General features: G+C 39.7%; 1 protein-coding gene across 1 annotated transcript in view; it reads right to left on the bottom strand.

Annotated features, from left to right (window-relative positions):
• The window catches only part of LOC149139658 (MOB kinase activator-like 1A), a 114,643-nt gene that overhangs the window by 5,717 nt on the left and 87,841 nt on the right, over window positions 1-21,085 (bottom strand). The window contains exon 4 of the mRNA XM_089450139.1: window positions 19,951-20,044. Within this exon, the coding sequence (XP_089306265.1) occupies window positions 19,951-20,044 (94 nt within the window). The remainder of the gene's footprint in view (window positions 1-19,950; window positions 20,045-21,085) is intronic.

The raw sequence follows: 21,085 nt of genomic DNA, 5'->3' as shown, positions 1-21,085 counted from the left end.
AGACCTTCTTGGAAAATCTGATAGTCCTAGGGTTTGTAAACCCTAGGTAAATCTTGAAAGATATGATTAAGAAAGCCCTAGGGTTTGTGGACAAAACCCTAGACCCAAAGTATTGAAAGATGATGATTCCGCTGAATGAAGAAACCCTAGCTCATGCAAGGAAGGAAAGGCAACATGGCTGATGACGAGGAAAAAGATGACGAGTTTGCAAATGGATTTCTATGATTTCTGCAAAGAAAGCAAGGATCAAGAGGGAGCTGACAAATTCCCTTCAATCCTCAAAGATAAGTACTTTATATCTCTCTTGATTATTATTGTTTTGCTATTAGATAGTCTCTTGTCTTTGTTTCTTTTGTTGGGTTATAATCGTTCTTCCATGGCTTCCTAATGGCATTTGCAAGTATATCGTAAAGATTGCCAAGGCTTTGGTAGCAAATGAAAGCATTGGTAACAAAGCAAAGATTGTGGCAAGAGGATTCTCCTAGATCAACAATTTAGAGGGAGAAAATTGTATTGACATCTATAATTGTACCTCATGACCGGAAGAGATCCTAGTTCAGAGGGACCACATAGGCTAGCAAGCTTGAAGGATATCATGATGAAGGAAATTGTGTCAAAGAGAAGGCAGCGATGACTTCCAAGTGGATCTACAAGATCAAGCATGCAGCAGATGGCAACATAGAGAGGTACAAAACAAGGATTCTCCCAAGAAGAGGGAAATGATTATGAAAAATAGTTTACTCCAAAAGACTTTGTATAGGACTTGGTATACTTGGATTAATGGAAAAAGGTTGATCTTTTTATTATATGATTTGTTTCTAACAGGAACAAAAAGACTCACGTGACAGAGGGAGCAACGGTGGCAGGAGGATTTGCTTTTGTGATAGAGGGAACATTCACGCTCAGCTTCAATGTGCGAGGGATTTGATCTCTGAGTTCGAGATGAAAGATCTTGGTTGGATACATTACTTCTTAGAACTAGAAGTATGGCAAAAGTCGGGTAAGCATATTATCATGATCCTTCAAGATTTGGCATGATGGACAACCAATCCATGGTCACTTTCATGGTAACTAATCTAAAGAAGCTAAATGGCAGAGGGAGTAGCCATATTGCTACAGCAGGATCTATTTTAGTTTCAAAGGGAGCACCTAGTCAGGGTGAACAAAAAGTAATTGTGGCTCATGTGTTGAGGTACTGGCATGGTACAGTTGTGTTGAAGAATGTAACTAGTGTCGATCTTCATAATTGTATTTGAGTCATGATGTAATTTATTTATCAAAAGAAAGAAATAGAAATTTTATTATTAAAAAAATTGACTTATTAAAGCATGGGTTTCATGCTTAGGTCATTTGCTTATAGGTCAAAGCCTCCATTGCAGACTTCTAGGGTTTATGTCAAGTGTCCTTGTCCATGTCATAATGTAAAGAACCCTTCTTGGGATTTATTTGTCAAGAAAGAAAATTATTTTAATGTAAATTAGGTCTTCTAGGCCTCCTCCACGAAGTCGACCTCAAACTAGACAAGTCAGCCTAAAAATATGCACAAAATCACTATATAAAGGCAGCAACTCGACCTCATTTGTCATAAACTCACAACAAGTTCGATCTGCAGCTTCTGGGGCCAGCAAAAAGTGTGAATTTCAAAGAAGAAGAAGAGAAAGGATAGCGAAGGAGAAGAAGGTCTCTCACAAGCATAAGAAGTCAAAATTCTCTCTCTTTTTCCCACGTGTGAAGTTGTGAAGTTGCTGGGGAGGCCGAAATTCTGCAGTTGCTGGGGAGGCCGAAATTCTGAAGTTGTTGGTGAAGCTAGGGCCAAAATTTCTGGGTTGATGTTGGGTTGTAGCTACCAGACAAGAAGAGACTATTGAAGGTTGCAGGATCTCATCGGAAGCCTAGCTTGGTGGAGGATGAAGGTTTGTTGGTCTAGGGTCTTGGTCTATCTCATTTGAATTATTGAAGGACAAGTTCTTGATTGGGTTTTCCCCTGGTTGTATGCCTACATCTGGTGTCCTTGATCTTCGTGTTTTGGTTTTGGCAATTGCTTGATGAACTAAGATAAAAGAAGAACATAAGAAAGATAATAATAATTCAAAGAAATCACAAGTATTTATCAACAAGGGAAAATCTTTATGCCTTTCTAATTTTCTAACATGGTATCAAAGTTGAGGTGAAGAAGGAAGAAAAAGGCAAGTTAAAAGATCTATTGAGGAAAAAGAAGATCAAGAAAAGGTCATTAAAGGGGATCATATAAGGAGATATGTCTACCATCTACAGGAACTACGTAAAACTCAATGAAGGGAGAAAACAAATTAGGAGCCTCCAACTACAAGGCCTGGAAAAAGATGATAGACCGCATTCTCAAAAAGAACAAAGTTTTGGATCTCGTTCAAAGAAAAATCAAGAAGCCTACAGATGAATCAGGTGAAGCAGAAAAAGAAAAGTTTAGAGAAATCAAAATCTTGGCTACGAACCTTATAGTGGGATGGAGTTAAGGATAAGCTAATTCCATACATATCCAACACAAATTCCGCTCCAGAAATGTACGAGGCTCTCTCCAGGTTATTCACAATCAAGAACATTGGTCAAATAGAAAGCCTCAAGAATGAACTAAGAACTGTTAAGATGACAAATGATGATACTATTTCATCATATTTTATTAGGATATCTAGAATCAGAGATGAACCCAAGCAATAGATGAAGTTGTCCCAAAAAAGGAGCTCGTAATTATTGCCCTTCTAGGACTACCAAAATCTTGGAGTGACTTTACATCAGGACTTAACAGTTGGAAGGATACTCCAATATTTGAACAAATGTGAAATGCATGTAGTCAAGAAGAAGCCAGAATATCATTAGTAAACAACAAGGAGGAAGAAGAAAACACCTCGAATGCCTATTTTGCTCATCACAAGAAGAAGGGAACCTTCAAGAAGTTCAAAGGACCAAAGAAGAAAGTGGACCTATCCAAGATTGAATGCTACAACTATCACAAGATGTGTCACTACAAAATCCATTGTCCAGAGAATCCAAGAAATAAGAAGAGAAAGAGGAAACATGTGAATGTTGTTGATGAAGATCCACCTAAGAAGAACAAGACCGAAGAATCAGAAGTCAAGGACTTATACTACTAAGTCCTCTCTCTCTCACATAGCCCTCTTAGTCTTTTATTTTTGTTTTGAATTGTTTTCCTTTATGTTTTGATTTCTAGAGTTTATAGGTCTAACATGTCTTGTTAGAACATTTTTCATTTTGATAAGGTTGTAGGTATCCCTCAAAAGGATTGGGTTAAGAGGGAGCCTCCACCATTTTACCAAAAGATAAGTATTCTATTCTTGGTTTCATCTTTTCATGTTTGGTTTCCTCCTTACATCAAGACTTGTTTGTATTGTATACTAATAACCTTTCTCTTTATATTTTCCTTGGATAGGAAAGCTTGTTGATTGCTCAAGGGTTATGGAGGAGACTTCAAAGGATATAGACTTGAAGCATGAAAGAAGTTCTATTGAAGCCTGTCAAGATTTGATGTCCTACAAGGTTTGTTAAGGAACAACTCAAAGGTATGCCTTAGACTATAAACTTTGTTGTAAAGTTCTCTTCATATAAAAGGTATGATCATTCTTCTTTGAAAAATTGCTTTACATTACTAACATCGTTATGTCTAAGGTTTTTGTTGATTATGGTATGTTCTATGCTTATAACAATTTACTTCTTTTTCTTATTATATTCCACAGATTAGCAATCACGTGTACATAAAGTAAAGTGCAGATAGAACATTAAACGATCGACAAAAAACAAGCCAAGACAAGAGACACAAGATGTGGCGGCTAGCCAGGGACAAACCCCACAATGTGTGGGGAAACCCTTTGATCAAATCTTCTTTTATCTTCAATAATTCAGCAGAGAGAAATAGTACAATAAATCTGATTTATATCAGCAGTAGCAAACCCTAGATCAGCAGCATCAGCATTAGCGGCTTCATCATCAAAACTAGGGCAATCAATATCTCACAAACCGACCATCGAATCAGCTTGATTCCACCACCAAAAGTTGCAGCCTTCAGAGGAGGTTCAGATGAACCTACAACACAGTTCAGAAGAGGAGGTTTGATGGTCCACGCTGGTCAAAGTTTGGATCTGTAGTTGCAGCTTCAGTTTCAGCAGCTTCCTTCAAACTAGGGCAGTCGATATCTCACAAACCGACCGTCAGATCGACTTGATTCCACCACCAAAAGTTGCAGCCTTCAGAGGAGGTTCAGATGGACCTACAGCGCAGTTCAGAAGAGGAGATTTGATGGTCAACACTGGTCAAACTTTGGATCTGCAGTTGCAGCTTCAGGTTTAGCAGCTTCCTTCCACATGTGTGAGAGAGAGACCCTTTTTTGCGCAGTAGAGAGACAGAGATGTGATGAGATGAGTGAGTGCAAATGAGGAAAAGTTCTCTTGTATTTATACACAACTGATGGTGTTTGAATAGATACGACTATTGGGCTTCTGAGCCTACATGAGTTGTAGGTCGGCTTGATAATAATTCCATAATCAAAATAAATTCATATCTCCATGAATACTTATCGGAATCGGATGATCTTTAGATCAATCCTACACCTCTCGACGAGAGGAATCTAATGAACATATTATCAGCCATGAATAAGATGACCCACATGAAGTTTGGCCCTAGTTGCCAATTTTAACACTCCCTCTCAACTAGGGAGAACTTCATCTGCAATCTGTCTGTCGATCGCTACTATTCATCCATCAAATGCACTACCCTGTACAGCCTGACCCTTGCCCTGCTCTGCTCTATTCTACTTGTTCTGCTTTGTCTTGTTCTGCTCTGCTTTTGTTTTGTTCTGCTCTGCTTTTGTCCAAATTATGAAGAAGAAGAAATGATTGAGGATGTATCATACTGACTTAAAGTCAGCCTCAGAGTATGTACCACTGGTCCCAGACCAATCTCAACCGACCCGAAGTCAGTGTCATAGTATGTACAACTCCTACCACTAGTCCCAAACCAGTAACATCCTCCACTGACTCAAATTCAGTCTCAGAGTGCGTACCACTGGTCCCAGACCAGTCTCAACCGACCCGAAGTCAGTGTCATAGAATGTACCACTCCTACCACTGGTCCCAGACCAGTATCATTGATCCCAAATCAATGGAGGTCATCCTAGCGTAGGGAGTACAGTAGATACAGCGATGCATCCATCGGTACTACTATGGTCCCTAACTTCATTTCCTTGCTCATTGATCAGATGAGAGGTACTTCCCATGAGTCCTAGACTGCATGGGTAGGCTGCCTCGACAGGAGAACTTAATCAATCCCATCCTCACAGGAGAACACATCAATCCCGATACAATCGCCATGGAGAACATATCAATGCAGCCTCACAGGAGAACACATCAATCCTGCTACAATCGCCATGGAGAACACATCAATCCAGGCCTCACAGGAGAACACATCCATCCTGCTACAATCGCCATGGATAACACATCAATCCAGGCCTCACAGGAGAACACATCAATCCTGCAACAATCGCCATGGAGAACACATCAATCCAAGCCTCACAGGAGAACTAATCATCTTGCTACACAGGTGAGCGAATCATCCTGTTCCACAAAAGAGCGAATCATCTTGTCCCACAAGAGAGCGAATCATCTTGTTCCAGTTCGCACCACCAGGGGAAGGTGAGTCACCCTCATATGTTGCTGCAGTAAGAACCGCAAGCCCTCAGAGCTCCCAAAGCTCAATGTATGCAACATGCAAGACCCTTGTACAAGGGTTTCTTGACGACTCCAAGTCGTTTGGAAAAATCATAGATTAGATCTTTCCTCAGGGCTTTGACAAGGTGTATCGACCTGTACATCATCTTAATGCGATGGAGCCTCCTTGCTCATTGACTTACCATATCCCAGATGATGTCTATCTGCTGGAGCAATCGACGAATACGGGATTCCTCAATAATCGAATCCCACCTCTGGTTGTTACAGAGAATCACAATGGTATGTGTTCAAACAGCTCACTGAAGAGCTTCCCCAACCAGGCAGCTTCATACGAGATCATACTCGTAGATATGTATCCGGTCTCGGTGGTGCTTATGGCAACCGACTTCTGCTTCCTGCTCATCCATTATATCGAAGCAGAATCCAAAGAGAAACAGCACTAAAAAGTGCTCCAGTGATCCTCCACACTACCTACCTAATCAGCATTCGAATAATCATGCAGTTTCATATTTCCGGCAGTGTATCTCAATCCATGAGAGATTGTGTCCTGAAGACATCTCAGAAGATTCTTGGCACCAATCTAGTGAGGCTCAACCAAATATGAGCTCACAATGCTAACTGAAAAACATATGTTTGGACAGAGGTTCACCAAGAACATCAACGCGAATGAGTTTTTGAAACTCGAAGGCATTTCCCAAATCTGGTCCGACATCACTACCATATAACTTCTAAAAGTTAAGATCCACTAGGTAGTCACAGGCTTGCAATCCACCATACCAAATCTTTTTAGAATATTCACCACATATTTTCCTTGAGATAGTAAAAATTTCCCTTGGCTTCTGCCACACTTCAAGTCCTTGGTTCTTCATCTCAAATTCAGAAGCCAACTCCCTCTTACATTTGTGAATGAGAGGGTATGCACCTGTTAGAAAGAGGTCATCCACATACAACACCAGTATGAAAGGCTTGTCATCTTCAACCTTAAGGTAAAGGTTAGGATCGACTTCACTCCTAATGAATCCCAGCTTCATCAAGTAGCTATGGAACCTCTCATACCATGCTCGGGGTGCTTGCTTCAGCCCATAGAGAGCCTTCTTCAACCTGCATACATGAGATTTTCAATCATAAATCTCATATCCTTCGGGTTTCTCCACATAGACCTCTTCTTTGATCGAACCATGCAAGAACGCGGTCTTGACATCCATCTGATGTAAGTTCCATCTTTGTGAAGCCACAAGGGCTATGATCAAGCAGATGGTCGTATATCTGGCAACAAGTGCAAATATCACATCATAGTCTATACCTTCCTTCTGGGAGAAACCACGAGCAACAAAACGAACCTTATACTATTTTGTACTTCCATCTGCTGCAGCTTTATCTTGTAAAGCCATTTTGAAGTAACAATTGTCTTGTCCTGGGGTCTGGGAACTACTTCCCAGACATCATTCTCCATAATGGTCATAACATCCTTCCATACTTGATGCTTGACGACATCTAAGAATGATGAAGGCTCATTTTGTATGATCGTGCTCATGATGGTCAGGTATCCCTGATACCTGTTAGGTTTCTTACTTTCACGGAAGGTTCCTCGGGGTGCAGCATGTCCTTCGGCATCATCAAGTAGCCCCCTAAGCCATGAAGGCCTTTTATTGGAAGAGGAAGGCTCAGGTGGATAAATAGGATCCATGGGTTCCTCCACATCAGGCATTGTTACATCATCTGCCCATAGAGACAGCGTCCACAATCGTACGGTTCTTCCTTTCCGCTACACCATTCTACTCAGGAGTATGTGGTGTAGTAGTCTCCCTCTTAATGCCAGCCTCAGATATGCCTGAGTGAACCAACTGTACTATATCGGAGGTCTTGCTTTGGCTTGAGGGGAAGAGTCCCCTTTTGAGCTTTCCTTCGGCACATCCTGGACATACACCTTCTTTCTCTACTCAGAATTTGGGCATCCCCGTCACCATTTGTCTTACACCGAGTAGAGCTTTATAATGAAGGGGGGCAAACCTCCAATGCCAAAGTTCAGACTGAAGAGATGTGTCATAAGACATGACACCTACCTGACTTTCATTGACTTGATATAATGAATCAACACGAAACCCAAGATTAAAGGCATCTTTAACATTATTTTCCGATACACGTACCTTGCCATTGCTGAAGGTTACCTTGTAGCCTTTGTCTTCCATTGTCGAGATGGACACCAGGTTCTTTCGGAGGTCAGGTGCATTTAATACATCCTGGAATTTCTAGCCTTCTTGAATGGTTGTCCTCTTCCTTGATTTCCAGCATTCCTTTTACCTTTGCTATTGAATTTTCCATCCCTTCGATTACCATGAGAGGGATTTTGATCATCGTCACGGTGAGAGTCCTTTCTATCAGGGCATTCCCTTGCATAGTGACCTGCTTTATTGCAAATGTAACATCGTCCTTTTCTTCCACCCTTAGGTCCAACCTTTCTTCTTGATTTAGACTCGGAATTATTTTTTTCTTAGCATGAGAAGAAAAAGCAGCAGGAGGACTTTTAGGCAAGGGCATTTCTTGCTCTTCTACCCTTGTTTCTTCTAGAATGTATCTAGCCATTAATTCCTTGAAATCAAGAATTACATGATTATTCATAAGAGTAGTCCTGAACACGTACCATTCGGATGGTAATCCTCCAAGAGTCGTGAGTGCCATTTCCCTATCAGTAATAGTCTCCCCAATAGATAGGAGATCGTTCTTGATCTCGATGATTCTTAAGAAGTATGCTTGCATACTCTCATCTTTACCCTTCTTGATTTCCCTCAGCTTATTTCTAAGAAACAAAACTTGATTTGCATCATTAACTTTAAATAAACTCACCAGTCTATCGTAGATTTCCTTGGAGGTGTTCAGGTCAGAGATGTAGGCCACCAAGTGCTTGTCGATAGAGTCCCGGATGATCTTCTTTGTTTTGACTTCTCCGGTTTTCCATTTGTTCCAGGCAGCAGTAGATGCATTTGATGGAGGCTCAACAATATTGCCTCTTACATGATCCAGCACTCCTTGATCTTCTAGGATAGCCTTGCCTATCTTCTCTTCGGTGATTGCTCTTGCTCTTGCTCGGGCTTTGTCTTCACCTCAGCTCTGATACCATGTTAGTGTATGGTATGTTCTATGCTTGTAACAGTTTACTTCTTTTTCTTATTATATTCCACAGATTAGCAATCACATGTACATAAAGTAAAGTGCAGATAGAACATTAAATGATCGACAGAAAACAAGCCAAAACAAGAGACACAAGATGTGGCGGCTAGCCAGGAACAAACCCCACAATGTGTGGGGAAACCTTTTGATCAAATCTTCTTTTATCTTCAATAATTCAGCAGAGAGAAATAGTACAATAAATTTGATTTATATCAACAGTAGCAAACCCTAGATCAGCAGCATCAGCCTTAGCGGCTTCATCATCAAAACTAGGGCAGTCGATATCTCACAAACCGACCGTCGGATCGGCTTGATTCCACCACCAAAAGTTGCAACCTTAAGAGAAGGTTCAGATGAACCTACAACGTAGTTCAGAAGAGGAAGTTTGATGGTCCATGTTGGTTAAAGTTTGGATCTGCAGTTGCAGCTTCAGTTTCAGCATTTGACCTCCTCCTCTTGGCACCATTCGATCTCACACACAACGTATCTTTTGATCTGAGCGAAGGAGAAAAGGACAAGAAGGACGAAGAATAATCCAGCATCTTCTCTCTCAAATTGACCTCACACGTGTGGACTTTACCTCTATGTTGACCTTGCACATGTGGTCGTGTTCCTGGGCATATCTAGGCAGTAGGTCCGAGATTTATGGGTGCTGATGAAGGCCGAAATTCAGCCCTAGCAGAGAAAACCAAGCTGAGTCTATTGGGCATTCATTTTGACTTGTTAAGAAGATAGTTTGACCAAGGTTCTCTTGTTGGTCTGTTTGACCTTATGTTTACTAGAAAAGATCAGTTCAATCTCTTGTTGAATTGAATAATTTCTCTAAGGAAAAGGTTGTTGGGTTTTTTCCCCAAGTGGGTTTTCCTAAGGTAAATCTTGTCTTTGTGTATTATTGTTTCATTGTGATCTCTATTGTCCTAGTGCTTTTATGGTTGAATTTTTGAAGTATAATTGCTTAATGATTAACTGAAAGTGCTAATAATAATCACCATATCATTGGAAGTAATTATTAGTTTCAGAAATAAGCGCTAGTATCTAATGTACTTGTAAAATCAACAAAATGAACCAAAGAAATCATAAACACATTTCACGTTTCTTAGGAAAATCAAAATGAAAGCACTAAGAGAGAAACTATCATCTTTGGTATCTAAGTTCTTAATGCAAGAGATGACTTGACACACCTATTTAAGTTCCGAATGATATGAAAAATACACCAAATCTTAAGATTCTCTAAAAGATGTCAAGAAGTGTTCAAAAATTACAAATAAAGAAGCTCAGAAAATTAAGTTTCAATGTAAGGAAGTGCTAAGTACAGAAATCAAAGGAAAGGGCTTGCAAACATGTTTGTTGCAGATCACGAGAAAAATGCAACCAATGACTCAAGCAAGCAAAGAAGCACAAATTACACGAAAAGTTGACCATACGAGACAACAATTTTTACCCTAGAAACCCAGTTTGGGAAAATCAACTTTGAATGGTGATCCTCATTCTATTATAATCAATGTTTAAAAAGAATTGTGGAATATCCTAGCTCTCTCTATGTTGTAGCAGTCTGCTCTAAAGCAAAGTGCTAAGTCTCTGCCAAATTCTACCAGAGGAACCCCCAACTCGTTATGTTACCTGTGTTTTAATGAACAAATTGGAGAGTTTTCTTGGGAAGTCGAAAGGTTAAGCATCCTTGACGCTTCAACTCCCCAGCGAACAACACTCTCATTCTTTGCTTCTTTATTTTTATTTTTATTTTTTACCTTCTTGCAACTGCTGAGGTTCCGTCACTTAATGGGTGATTAGGTAGTTTAGCTTGTGGCCAGCATGCCAACCATTGCTATCAACTCTTCTTCATTTCCCGTGGCAACAACTATGCTTCCAGCCCCTGCTAATTATTAGACTCTGGTCTTATGCCATTTGTTGATTTTGGATCATTGGATCTTCATATTTGTACTTTCTCTCTCATGTTTTACAGGCACTTGGGTCTCTTGGAATTTTTGAAGCATCTTAAATACCAAGGTTAGGGTTAGGGTCTCATCCCTGTATACATTGGAGTTAGGGTTTGTGATTAAACACTAAGTTCTACCTGTTGAAGTAAAGAAGAAGAGGAAACATCTTGCCTTGGAGGTCATGTTAGTGTGAAAATCACTTGTTGGAGCTCCTTGGTATTAACCTAAGTTACCAAGATTTGGATCCAGATACGGATATAGATCTGAACACGGCAAGTACAAATATAAAATATTTTATAATTTTTTAAAAATAAATTTCTATAAAAATAAAATAAAACATATATTAATTTTTAAATATATAGTTTTTATATATAATACTTATAAAAATAATTATAGAATGAATAATATCATAATTAATGTATTATTTATAATTATTGATTAAATATATATAAAAATTAAAAACATGAAAATTTTATATATATAAGTTCTATATTATTCTTTTAAAAATAATAATTAATTTAATACTATTATAATTTTAATGTATCATAATATTCCAACATTAATTCTTATTTATAACATTTAAATTAAATTGCTATTAAACTTACATTATAAAACTTACTTTTTTAAACTATTCACCCTCTACCTGGGCCTACTAGCCCAACTATAAACTTGCACCAATCCCCTTGACCATTTACCCTTTTCATCGTCAATCGTATCATACTACGGACTATAAGTCTCAAAATTCGGATCAGACTTGTAGACATTATGCTTTGCCTACAGCTTTACCCTTGGAGAGAATAAACATAAAAATTAATTAGAATATCAAATAAATGTTCATATCTTATAATCTTTACCTCGTGCATTAAAGTTTATAATATGGTTTGCATTCAGGATTATAATATCGTCAACCAAGGGAAAATTAGTGAACTAGCACATGTCAACTCCTTAGTTTATTATTCATATCATTGATTTGTCCATTATCAAGCGAGTCATCCGCGAACTTTGTCATTCTGTAATTTTGCACTGACATCTGCTTTGGCATTTTGCGCTGACATCAAACAGGTTTACACATGGAAAGATGTTGGGTAGATCTCTATGGATCTGGATTCGAATCCGTCTCTGATCCACGGATCCAACCATTGCGCCTCATGGATCCGGTAACATAGGTATTAGCTAAGGTTTTCTTGGTTTTCCCTAGCTAGGGTTTTGTAGAGCTAAAGGATTGCACTAGCCGTGGTATGAGGCTATGGTATGTACATGAACCTCATCTTTACACATATATGTGAAATTTTCAGTAGACAAAAATTGTTTCTATTTGTATATTTGATTTTCAGTCTTGTATTCCCTTATGGTTTGGTAATTTCCGACACTTGTATGCCTTGCTCATTTGACATAAGTTAAGCCTAAAATTGTTAAATGATTTAACATTAACATTGAAAAGTAAAGGGAAGATTTGTCGTTATATATTACAGTTGGCGTAAGTGAATTTCAGATATGTTTTATGCATCATAAGATTGCCCAAGAGAGCTGAAATTTATTTGCACACTTTGATATTTTTTTCTTGAATTGCCTAATAGATTGGGGTTGCTAAGAGGTAAAATATCATCTATTGTTGTTGCTTTTATTTGTATCTCACTATAGCCCTAAGGCCGAAAATTCATAAAGCTAAGATCTAGGAAAGCTCTAGGAAAGAAGCGAAATATTTTGAGTTTTGATGTTGATGCTTTGCACACACACCTAAGCTAGTGAGAAAAGCTCTTAACCCCACAAGGTGTGGTTGGTGGAAAATTCAAGAGATGGGGTTGTCACCTATTCCCAACTCTCTCTGTTTAAGCCCTCTCCTAGGTAAGCTAAGGGGGGTGGTCCCTAAATGAAAAACTAAGTTAAAAGGTGATAAGAGGTTTCTAGGAGATGTTAAGGTCAAATGAATTATTTGAAGATTATGAGCAAATTTCAACAAATTGGGCCTCCTTGAAATTGATTTTCCCAAATTGGGTTTCTAGGGTTCCTAGCAAATTTCAACAAACTTGCTCCTGGGCCTCCTGAATCAACCTCTTGGCTCACTTGGCTCTCTTCCTCCTTGTGCTAGGAGTCACTGACTGAGTAGCTTCCTCCACACAACTTGGTCTCTCCTCCTCATCCTGTAGTGTCTCCTGGTCATCTTGTTGTGCGCCTCGCTTGCCACCTGGCTTAGACTCAATATGTGATCCTGTCTAAGGCTCCTACTTGGGAGCTAGTAGCTCCCCCTTAGGTACTCCAATCTGCTCTCGCTCTAAGGATGCCCTCAGAGCTCTGTCCTCTTCAAACCTCACATCCCACCTGATAAATGTCTTCTTGAGTGGTGGTATGTACATCGTATATTCTTACGATGTCTCACTGTAACCCATGAAAATTCCCTTTTCAGCTGCGAGATCCAGCTTCTTCCTGCTTTCTTTAGACACATGGCAGTAAACTTTTGTGCCAAAGATGCAAAGTGAGAAACATCAGGCCTCATGCCTGTGAAAGCCTCCTCGAGTGTAACTCGTCCAAGCACTCTGTGTGGACTCCTATTCTGCTGAAATATTATAGTGTTGCATGTTGGAATTTCTAAGTCTAACCCATTAGAAACCCTTCATTTACTTTTTGATTTATTCCTACCTACTTGTTCTGTTAATTAACAAGTTATTTACCATGTAAATACTAGAAATAAATACAAGTACATGCTCAACACATTACAGATCATCAACTGAAGGAAACTGAAACAAGCACACAAGTGACACCGTGGTTTTTGGACTAATGTCCCCAGAAAAACCCAATGCGGGAAGACCGGTGCAGCTATCTGAGGGTTTGATTTATTAAGCAGTTTCATAATACAATCTGGGTGCCAAATCCAGCAAACCCAATAGAGAAAAATCTCGGTGGTAGTACCTCTCTACTCAGAAGCAGATATTCTCGCTGAAACCTCATATAAACACTCCGGCAGCTCCACAACTCCAATCTGCCTCACGAAACCCCAGCGTTAGCCTCTAGGGACTGCGTCGGCCTCTCTCTGGCCCAGCGTTAGCCTAGCGTCACTCTGGCTTGGCCTGCGTCAGTTCACTAGACCTCTACGTCAACCACGCTGGTCCTCTGAGGCACTGCGCAACTCCTAGCTGCCTCTGCGTGAGCCCTGGCTGCCTCTGTGTGAACCCTTGGCTGCTTCTGCATCCCTCTCTCTTACTATTGCGTTGATCCTCCCAGTGCTATCTCTGCCTCTCTGCTTCTGTATTCACTGCCCCTCAGCTGCAACTCTGATCACTCTCTCATCTTTCTCAGCAAAACCAACCCCAGAAAGACGAAATCTTCATCTCTTGGTGTATTCTCCAAGTGACCCTCAAGCCTCCTCTTATACTTTTCTCGTTAACAAATCAACAACCGAGATTAAGTCCCTAATCAACGACTAGGATTAGGTCTGACTTGATTGATGACTTTTGGACCATTCTAACACAGTTTTATATTAATTCACATTAATATTTTAATTTCCCTAAGTTTAGACTTAGGGACTCCATTAAAAATATTAATTATTTAATATCTCCCAAACTGTTTAGAATCTGCCCAAACCCTTTCTGGGTATTGGAGATCTCATGTGCCTTAGCCTCTCCACCAATTTTCGTGGCTAGAGCACATCCGATGCTACCCCAAATCAACATTGCATGCTTTGCCCACAAGAACATGGGTAGTCCTTGGTCATGCAACATGGCCTTGGTCGCTCCAACTATGTTGTGGTTCTTCCTCTCAGCCACCCATTCTGTTGAGGGTTATGGGGTGTTGTAAGCTCTCTCCTAATGCCTTCCTTGGCGCACACGTCCCTGAAATCATTGGAGACATATTCCCCACCATTATCACTCCTCAATGCTTTGATCTTCTTCCTAGTCTGATTTTCTACCAAGGCCTTAAACTCCATGAACTTGGAGAAGACCTCCTCCTTCTTCATAAATAAGATCCATGTTTTTTGAGAATAATCATCTATGAAAGTGACATAGTACCTGTGTCTCATGAGAGATGGAGAAGAGAAGGGCCCACATACGTTTGAATGTACCAGCTCCAAAATCCCTTTGGCTTTGTTGTCTCGGCCCTGAAAAGATGACTTGGCATACTTGCCAAGTGTGCAACCCTTGCACACATCATGTTGGTCGAATGCGCACTATGGTAGTCCTGTGGCTATCTGTTGAAGGATCTTTAGCGCCCCATGAAAGTGCCCCATGCATCTATGCCAAAGTTCTCCCACATCTTTGCTCTATGCACCTCTTGCCTCGTTGCTCAAAGTTGCACATGTCACAACCTACAATCGGTAAAGATTCTTCATTCTCACACCAATCTGCTTCACTAATCCAGAAGCTAAGTGCTTGAGGTAAGCCTTACCTCTGCTAAAGATGACATCATAACCCTTGTCCTCTAGGGTAGCCACTGAAGCAAGGTTCTTCTTCAAGCCTGGAACATAGAGGACATCCCTAAGATGGAGAGAGCTCACAGACTCCCTCTCAAAGATGATAGTACCAACTCCCCTAGTCATGTACTTGCCATCATCTCCTAGCTCAATGTGAAGTGGCATGTCCTCCTTCAGTTGGTTGAAATACTCCTTGTTCCTGGTCATGTGGAAGGATGCTCCAGAATCAATGTACCATACGTTGTTGCCTATTGAGCTTGTCATGCAAGCTATCAATGAGAAACCTCTCTCAAACTAAGAAGAAAACTCATCTACCTCAGCCAATGTAGCCACATGGTCTTTACTAGACCCCCTCTTCCTGTTAGGACATTTAGTGGCATAGTGCCCGAATTAATGGCAATGGAAGCACTTGATCTTGCTCAGATCTTTCTTCTTCTTCTCACCCTTCTAACTGGAATCGACCTTTCCTTAGCCCTTCTTGCCCTAGGCTTTGTTGCCTTTGCTTTCCAAGGCAAAGTTTTCCTCATCCGATGTCTTAGTTGATCTCCCAACTCTCATCCCTCTCCGAATTTCTTCTTGTATGCAATTTGACCACAGCCTTTCCCAATTGGGAATATTTTCTCTATCACTGACTACATCCTGGAAATTCTCCCAAGACTTATGAAGTCCTAGAAGCACAAGACTCACAAGGTCACTATCTACTACAGTTTCGCCCACTCCAGCTAGCTCATCCCAAACTTGGGTGAACTTGGAAAGATACGTAATGATGGGCTCTCCTTTGCTCATCTGGATATTTCTTAACTTGTCCTTCAGAGAAAGCTTCCTAGCATCATTGGAACCCTGATACAGATCTAAGATGGCTTTCCACATCTCATATGTTGTCTTCTTCCCATGGAGATGAGGGATAATATGGTCTTTGACCCCCTCAAGAATGATCCTCCTAGCCTTGGTGTCATTCTTGTTATGTTGGATCAACTGTTGGGCATCTTGAGGTGGGACTATTTGATTCTTCACAAATTCTAGCACCCCATTATCTTCCAACACCACTAAGATCTGCTCCTTCCATGAGCAGAAGTTCGAGGCTCCCTCTAAACAGTGATCTACCCTTAGTCCTTGGAACGCCATCTTGCTATCCAAAAATTGATCTTCAAAAACTCTAGCGCAAACCTCTTGTTTGCACTACACTCGTCACTGATTGATCAATTTGGTGTTGGCCTTTATGCTGAACTCCACTCTAATACCATGTTAATTTTATTTAAACTCTGCAACTACATAGATGAATTACTGAAAACAAGGCAACTAAAAACTGAAACCAAATTTACTTTCACCAAGATATGGAGTTTCTTAACAATTTATAAGCAGCAGAAAATAATCGAGAAATGAAAACACAATCACACAAATTAACACGCTTGTTTACCCAGGAAACCCAAAAGGGAAAATTGTTTTCTTTGTTGTGGTATTTTATTGATTGTTCTTGAGCAATTGGATCTATTACAAAGCAATCACATTGCTACTACAGCCAGCAATTTGACTCTGAGAACACAATTGTTCTCCTACTGAACTAGCCTTAACTTTCCCTGCAAATCCCTTGATCCCTGCTCCTATTTCCTAGCGCACAAGGGAGCTCCTATTTCCTAGCACAAATCCCCTATTTCCTTGCGCACTTATGACTTCCTATTTCTTAGGACACAAGCTCCTCAAATCTGCACACACACGCACACAAAGAATGATCTCACAAGAATGTGTGATAAATTGTGCCTTCATCCTCCTCTTTATAGACCCAATTCGAGCATGCAAGGAGGTCTTGCTCAGTTTACAAGCTCAAGCTCTGATTGTGAGTTCACTGAGAGTTCTACTTTTCCTTTCTCCAATCAACACTTGGAGTCTTAACTCGCGCTCTCTCCAATCAACACTGAAAACTAAACCCATTCTAACTAAACTTGTAATTGCCACCTCGTCTTGTAGTCAAACTGAAGAAGACGTGAACGTACCTGAAGCTCCAACACTACGCATGCAATCTTGATGACTATTCCAATAAACTAGAAATAAACTCACCATAACTGAAGTCTATTTCATGAGCTCACATTCATGCTAGAGAAAGACAAATCGAGGTCTTCACTGGCTAAGGCACAAGCCAGAAGACCTTCACTCCCTACATTTTCAACAACATCACCTGATCTGACATAGTATCAGAGCCATTGGTTGCAAATGGGTCCATATGACTAAGAATAAGGCAGATGGATCTGCCAACAAACATAAGCAAGAATGGTGGCAAAGGATTCAAAGGGAATAAAAGGTCATGAGACATTTGTTCCAATTGCCAAGATTGTAGCCATCAGCTTGGTGATTGCATTGACAATGTAATTCAGGAGAAAGGTGAACCCAGATGGATATCAAAAGTACTTTCCTGAATGGTAAAATGGAACAGAATGTGTACATGCAACAGCTGCAAGATTTTGATATTAAAAGGTAACGAACATACTGTCTTCAAGTAAACAATGGATTTGAAAGAAGCACATCAGACTAAATCTGCATATCAAAACAAAGGAAAGGGCATAGTAATGTGATTGTGTATGCTGATGGACTCATAACTACATGAGATGTTGAAGAAGGAACTCTGTAAGGCATTCGAGACATGACAGTTAGGATAGTTTCGCCATTTTTGGGAATCGAATTCTGGTAGAAGAAACTTTTTTTTATCTCTCAAAGTAAATAGGCACAGAAGTTAGGCAAGAAATTATTTATGGTAGAGTGTAAAGCTTCATCACAACCAACGGAAATGGATAATAAGTTATCCACATGCAATAAGTCAGAGAAGGTGGATGCAACTTCGCACTGACAGCTTGTTGGAGGGTTAACTTTTTCTTTGACAAACACCAAGCCAGACTTAAGTTACATCGTAGACATGGTTTCGAGATTTATGAATGAATCAAGGGATGAAATTGGAATACTACAAAAATAATCCACGGGAATCTCAAAGGAATCATGGCTTATGGAATGATGCTCAAGAAAGTGGACTATTGCGGGATGTCAGGAATCAGGAGACATAGAAAATGACTGGGGTGTTCAGTAGAGGACAGCAAATATACACCAATCTACAAATTCAATCTAGCTTCCAGTGTACTATAATGGCACTGTAAGAAGAAATTAACTATGGCTCTTTGACAAACAAATACAGAATACAGGGCAGTGGTAGCTGAAAGTTGTGTGGCCATCTGATTAAGGGTATTCTAGTCCTGATTTGCAGGTAGAACAGACAAGGCAACACAGTTATTCTGTCACCATCGTCTGAAATAAAGTTGGCAAAAGTCAACAGTGCCTTGCGAGGTCAGTGAAAGCAAGGTGTTGTTATTGCCCCACCAGGATTCAAGTCTCTCCAGTGACATACCCATGCTCATGTGTGCAGGCCCTTGTGAAAAACAGGTGAGGAGGACAGGTGCAAATCCTGGGCAACTTTGGCAGAATAGATACCCCCACTTATGGCGTCATGGCCAAAAGGTGAATTTCATAGTGTCGCCAGACATTTCTGTCCACTGAAGATCAAAAATGGAGCAGTTACCACTTGCTCGTGTTGACCAGAACCATTCAGTCAAAAAATAAATAAATGAATAAAGTTGGCAAAAACTCCAGGTTTTTATGTTCAAAACAAACACATTGAGATACAACAGCATTTTTTATCAAAGGTGCAAAATGGAGGGATCAGACTGAGATATATGCTACACAGGACCAAGTTGCAGACATCTTCACCAAACCTTTTGATAAAGAGAATTCTGAAAATTACAGGGATATGCTTGGTGTGATGGTCAATGTGACCATTAGGAGAAGGGGGTAGTTCTAACATTCATGTTGTAATAATAGTGATATAATAGTCTAGGTTTATTATGTAAATATAAGTTACTGATACAACAAATAGGCAAAAGTTGCATGAGCTTTAGGTGGCAATTCGATAAGTTAGACAAGTGAAGGGTTTAAATATGGAGTCATGTTCAAAATGTATAAATTCAAATCATTCTCGTACTTTGAGTAAATCTTAGACTTCTTTGTATCAATATGTTCACTGTTTCTTTGCCTCATTACGTCTTCTATAGTGCTTCAATCATGCTGTCAATGAGCTATTTTAATGTAAAAATTGAGTCAAGATATGTATTTGAAGGAGCTTTGCATCCCTCCCGACCCAAGAAAGGAAAGACAGGATCTCCAACTAAGGCTTGAGCCCTTAGGTTAGCTGATGTAAACATTTTAAGATAGACCTTTAGCATAAGCCTGTGTTGACATTTCAATCATAAAACAACAAACATATGCATTACAAAAGATTTGCTTAACACCATCAGAAGTCACCATGTATCTTACTGACAATGGGAAGGATGTTACTGTAAGCTAGACAAACACCTAAAACCTCTGTCACCTTCTGACAGAACCATGGGTCTAAGCTGCTGCCCTCCCTTTTATCAGACAAATCATTATATATTCTTTGCCATTTTGATGACACTGGTCTGTAATTTTTAGCTTTCGATCCTGGGAAGGACCCTTTTTCAAAACATCTTTTGTTCTCTTTTCAGTTTAGTTATATAGCACCAGCACACTTAGCCATATTGATGTACTTCCCTATTATTACTCACTTATGTTCCACTGATTTTAATAACATCTTCATTAATTCTAAAAGTATCCGTGCCTTTTTAATATGAGCACTATAAGAAGCAAAGCAACAAGAATAAATGAGAAATACTTTGGCCCTGCAGACATTGTTGGACAGTTTTCTGGCGTGCAAAACTCAGTAAGGGTGCCATAAAGCAGATTCACCTGATTGAAGAAGTCAACCGCTGCATGTGAAAAACATAAATAAACTGTCAGTGAGATGATAAAATTGACTCAAGAATTTTTCACTACATAATTGTAGCTACATCTTTTGCTAGTAGAATTGAGAGGAATATATTTATAATTCCAAAGAAAAAACATTCCATCTTAGCATTCCCTCAGACCCACTTCCATTCCACTTTACAGTAGAGTGTCAGTTTACAGGGACAATATTATTCAACAGCCTCGTATTATATGCAATACTAACAGTTTTAACCATTATATAAGCACTTGCTATAAAGCTTCCTATTGCACACATTTTGTCAAAATTCCAAAGGAAGCAGTTGTGCCATATTTTTCAAAGGATCAAGGTCATCAGCCATCAGCGTTTTGAGTCATTGTAAATCCATTTTGCAAATTTGTAATGTAAATGATACTAGTAAGACCGTGTATGTATGTAACAACCTAGGTAACCCTATTATTTTGACGATTAATTTCATCCTATGAGGTTTTTTGTCTCACTCATTTATCTGTGTTTCTAAACACGGAGGATCGGCTAAGTTTTTCCTTCCAGCGTCACCCCAAAGCTAGGGTAGAATTTATCGTCAAAGTGTTAGGTGAGTCCTAGCGTTTTAGTCGAATTTTCTGTAAAATCGACTTGAGAATAATTTAAACTAATTGGCTAAATTATTTTATTACCAGTCACTTGGTTTACTAAATCATATTATGTCGCAGAATTGGGTATGTATTTTGAGGGTTTATAACTGTTAAAATTGGCAACTAGGGCCAAACTCCATGTGGGTCATCTTATTTATGGCAACTGATATTTTTCTTGGATCTTTCTCATCGAGAGGTGTAGGATTGATCTAAAGATCATCTGATTCCGATAAGTATTCATGGAGTTATGAATTTATTTGTGTTATAAGACAATTCGTTAAGGTCGGCCAGCAACCAAATAAACCCCACATGTGCTCAACATTTTAGTATAAAAGGAGATGACTTGAGAGTAATTTCACACACACTTGTCTCTTGATTTCTCTCCACTCGCTTTGGGTTTTAGTGGAAAA

This window comes from Pinus tabuliformis, chromosome X, assembly GCF_031772625.1.
Source record: "Pinus tabuliformis cultivar Carrire ecotype Pingquan chromosome X, CPIR1, whole genome shotgun sequence".
Lineage (NCBI taxonomy): Eukaryota > Viridiplantae > Streptophyta > Pinopsida > Pinales > Pinaceae > Pinus > Pinus tabuliformis.
This window is presented reverse-complemented; position numbering and strand designations above follow the sequence as displayed.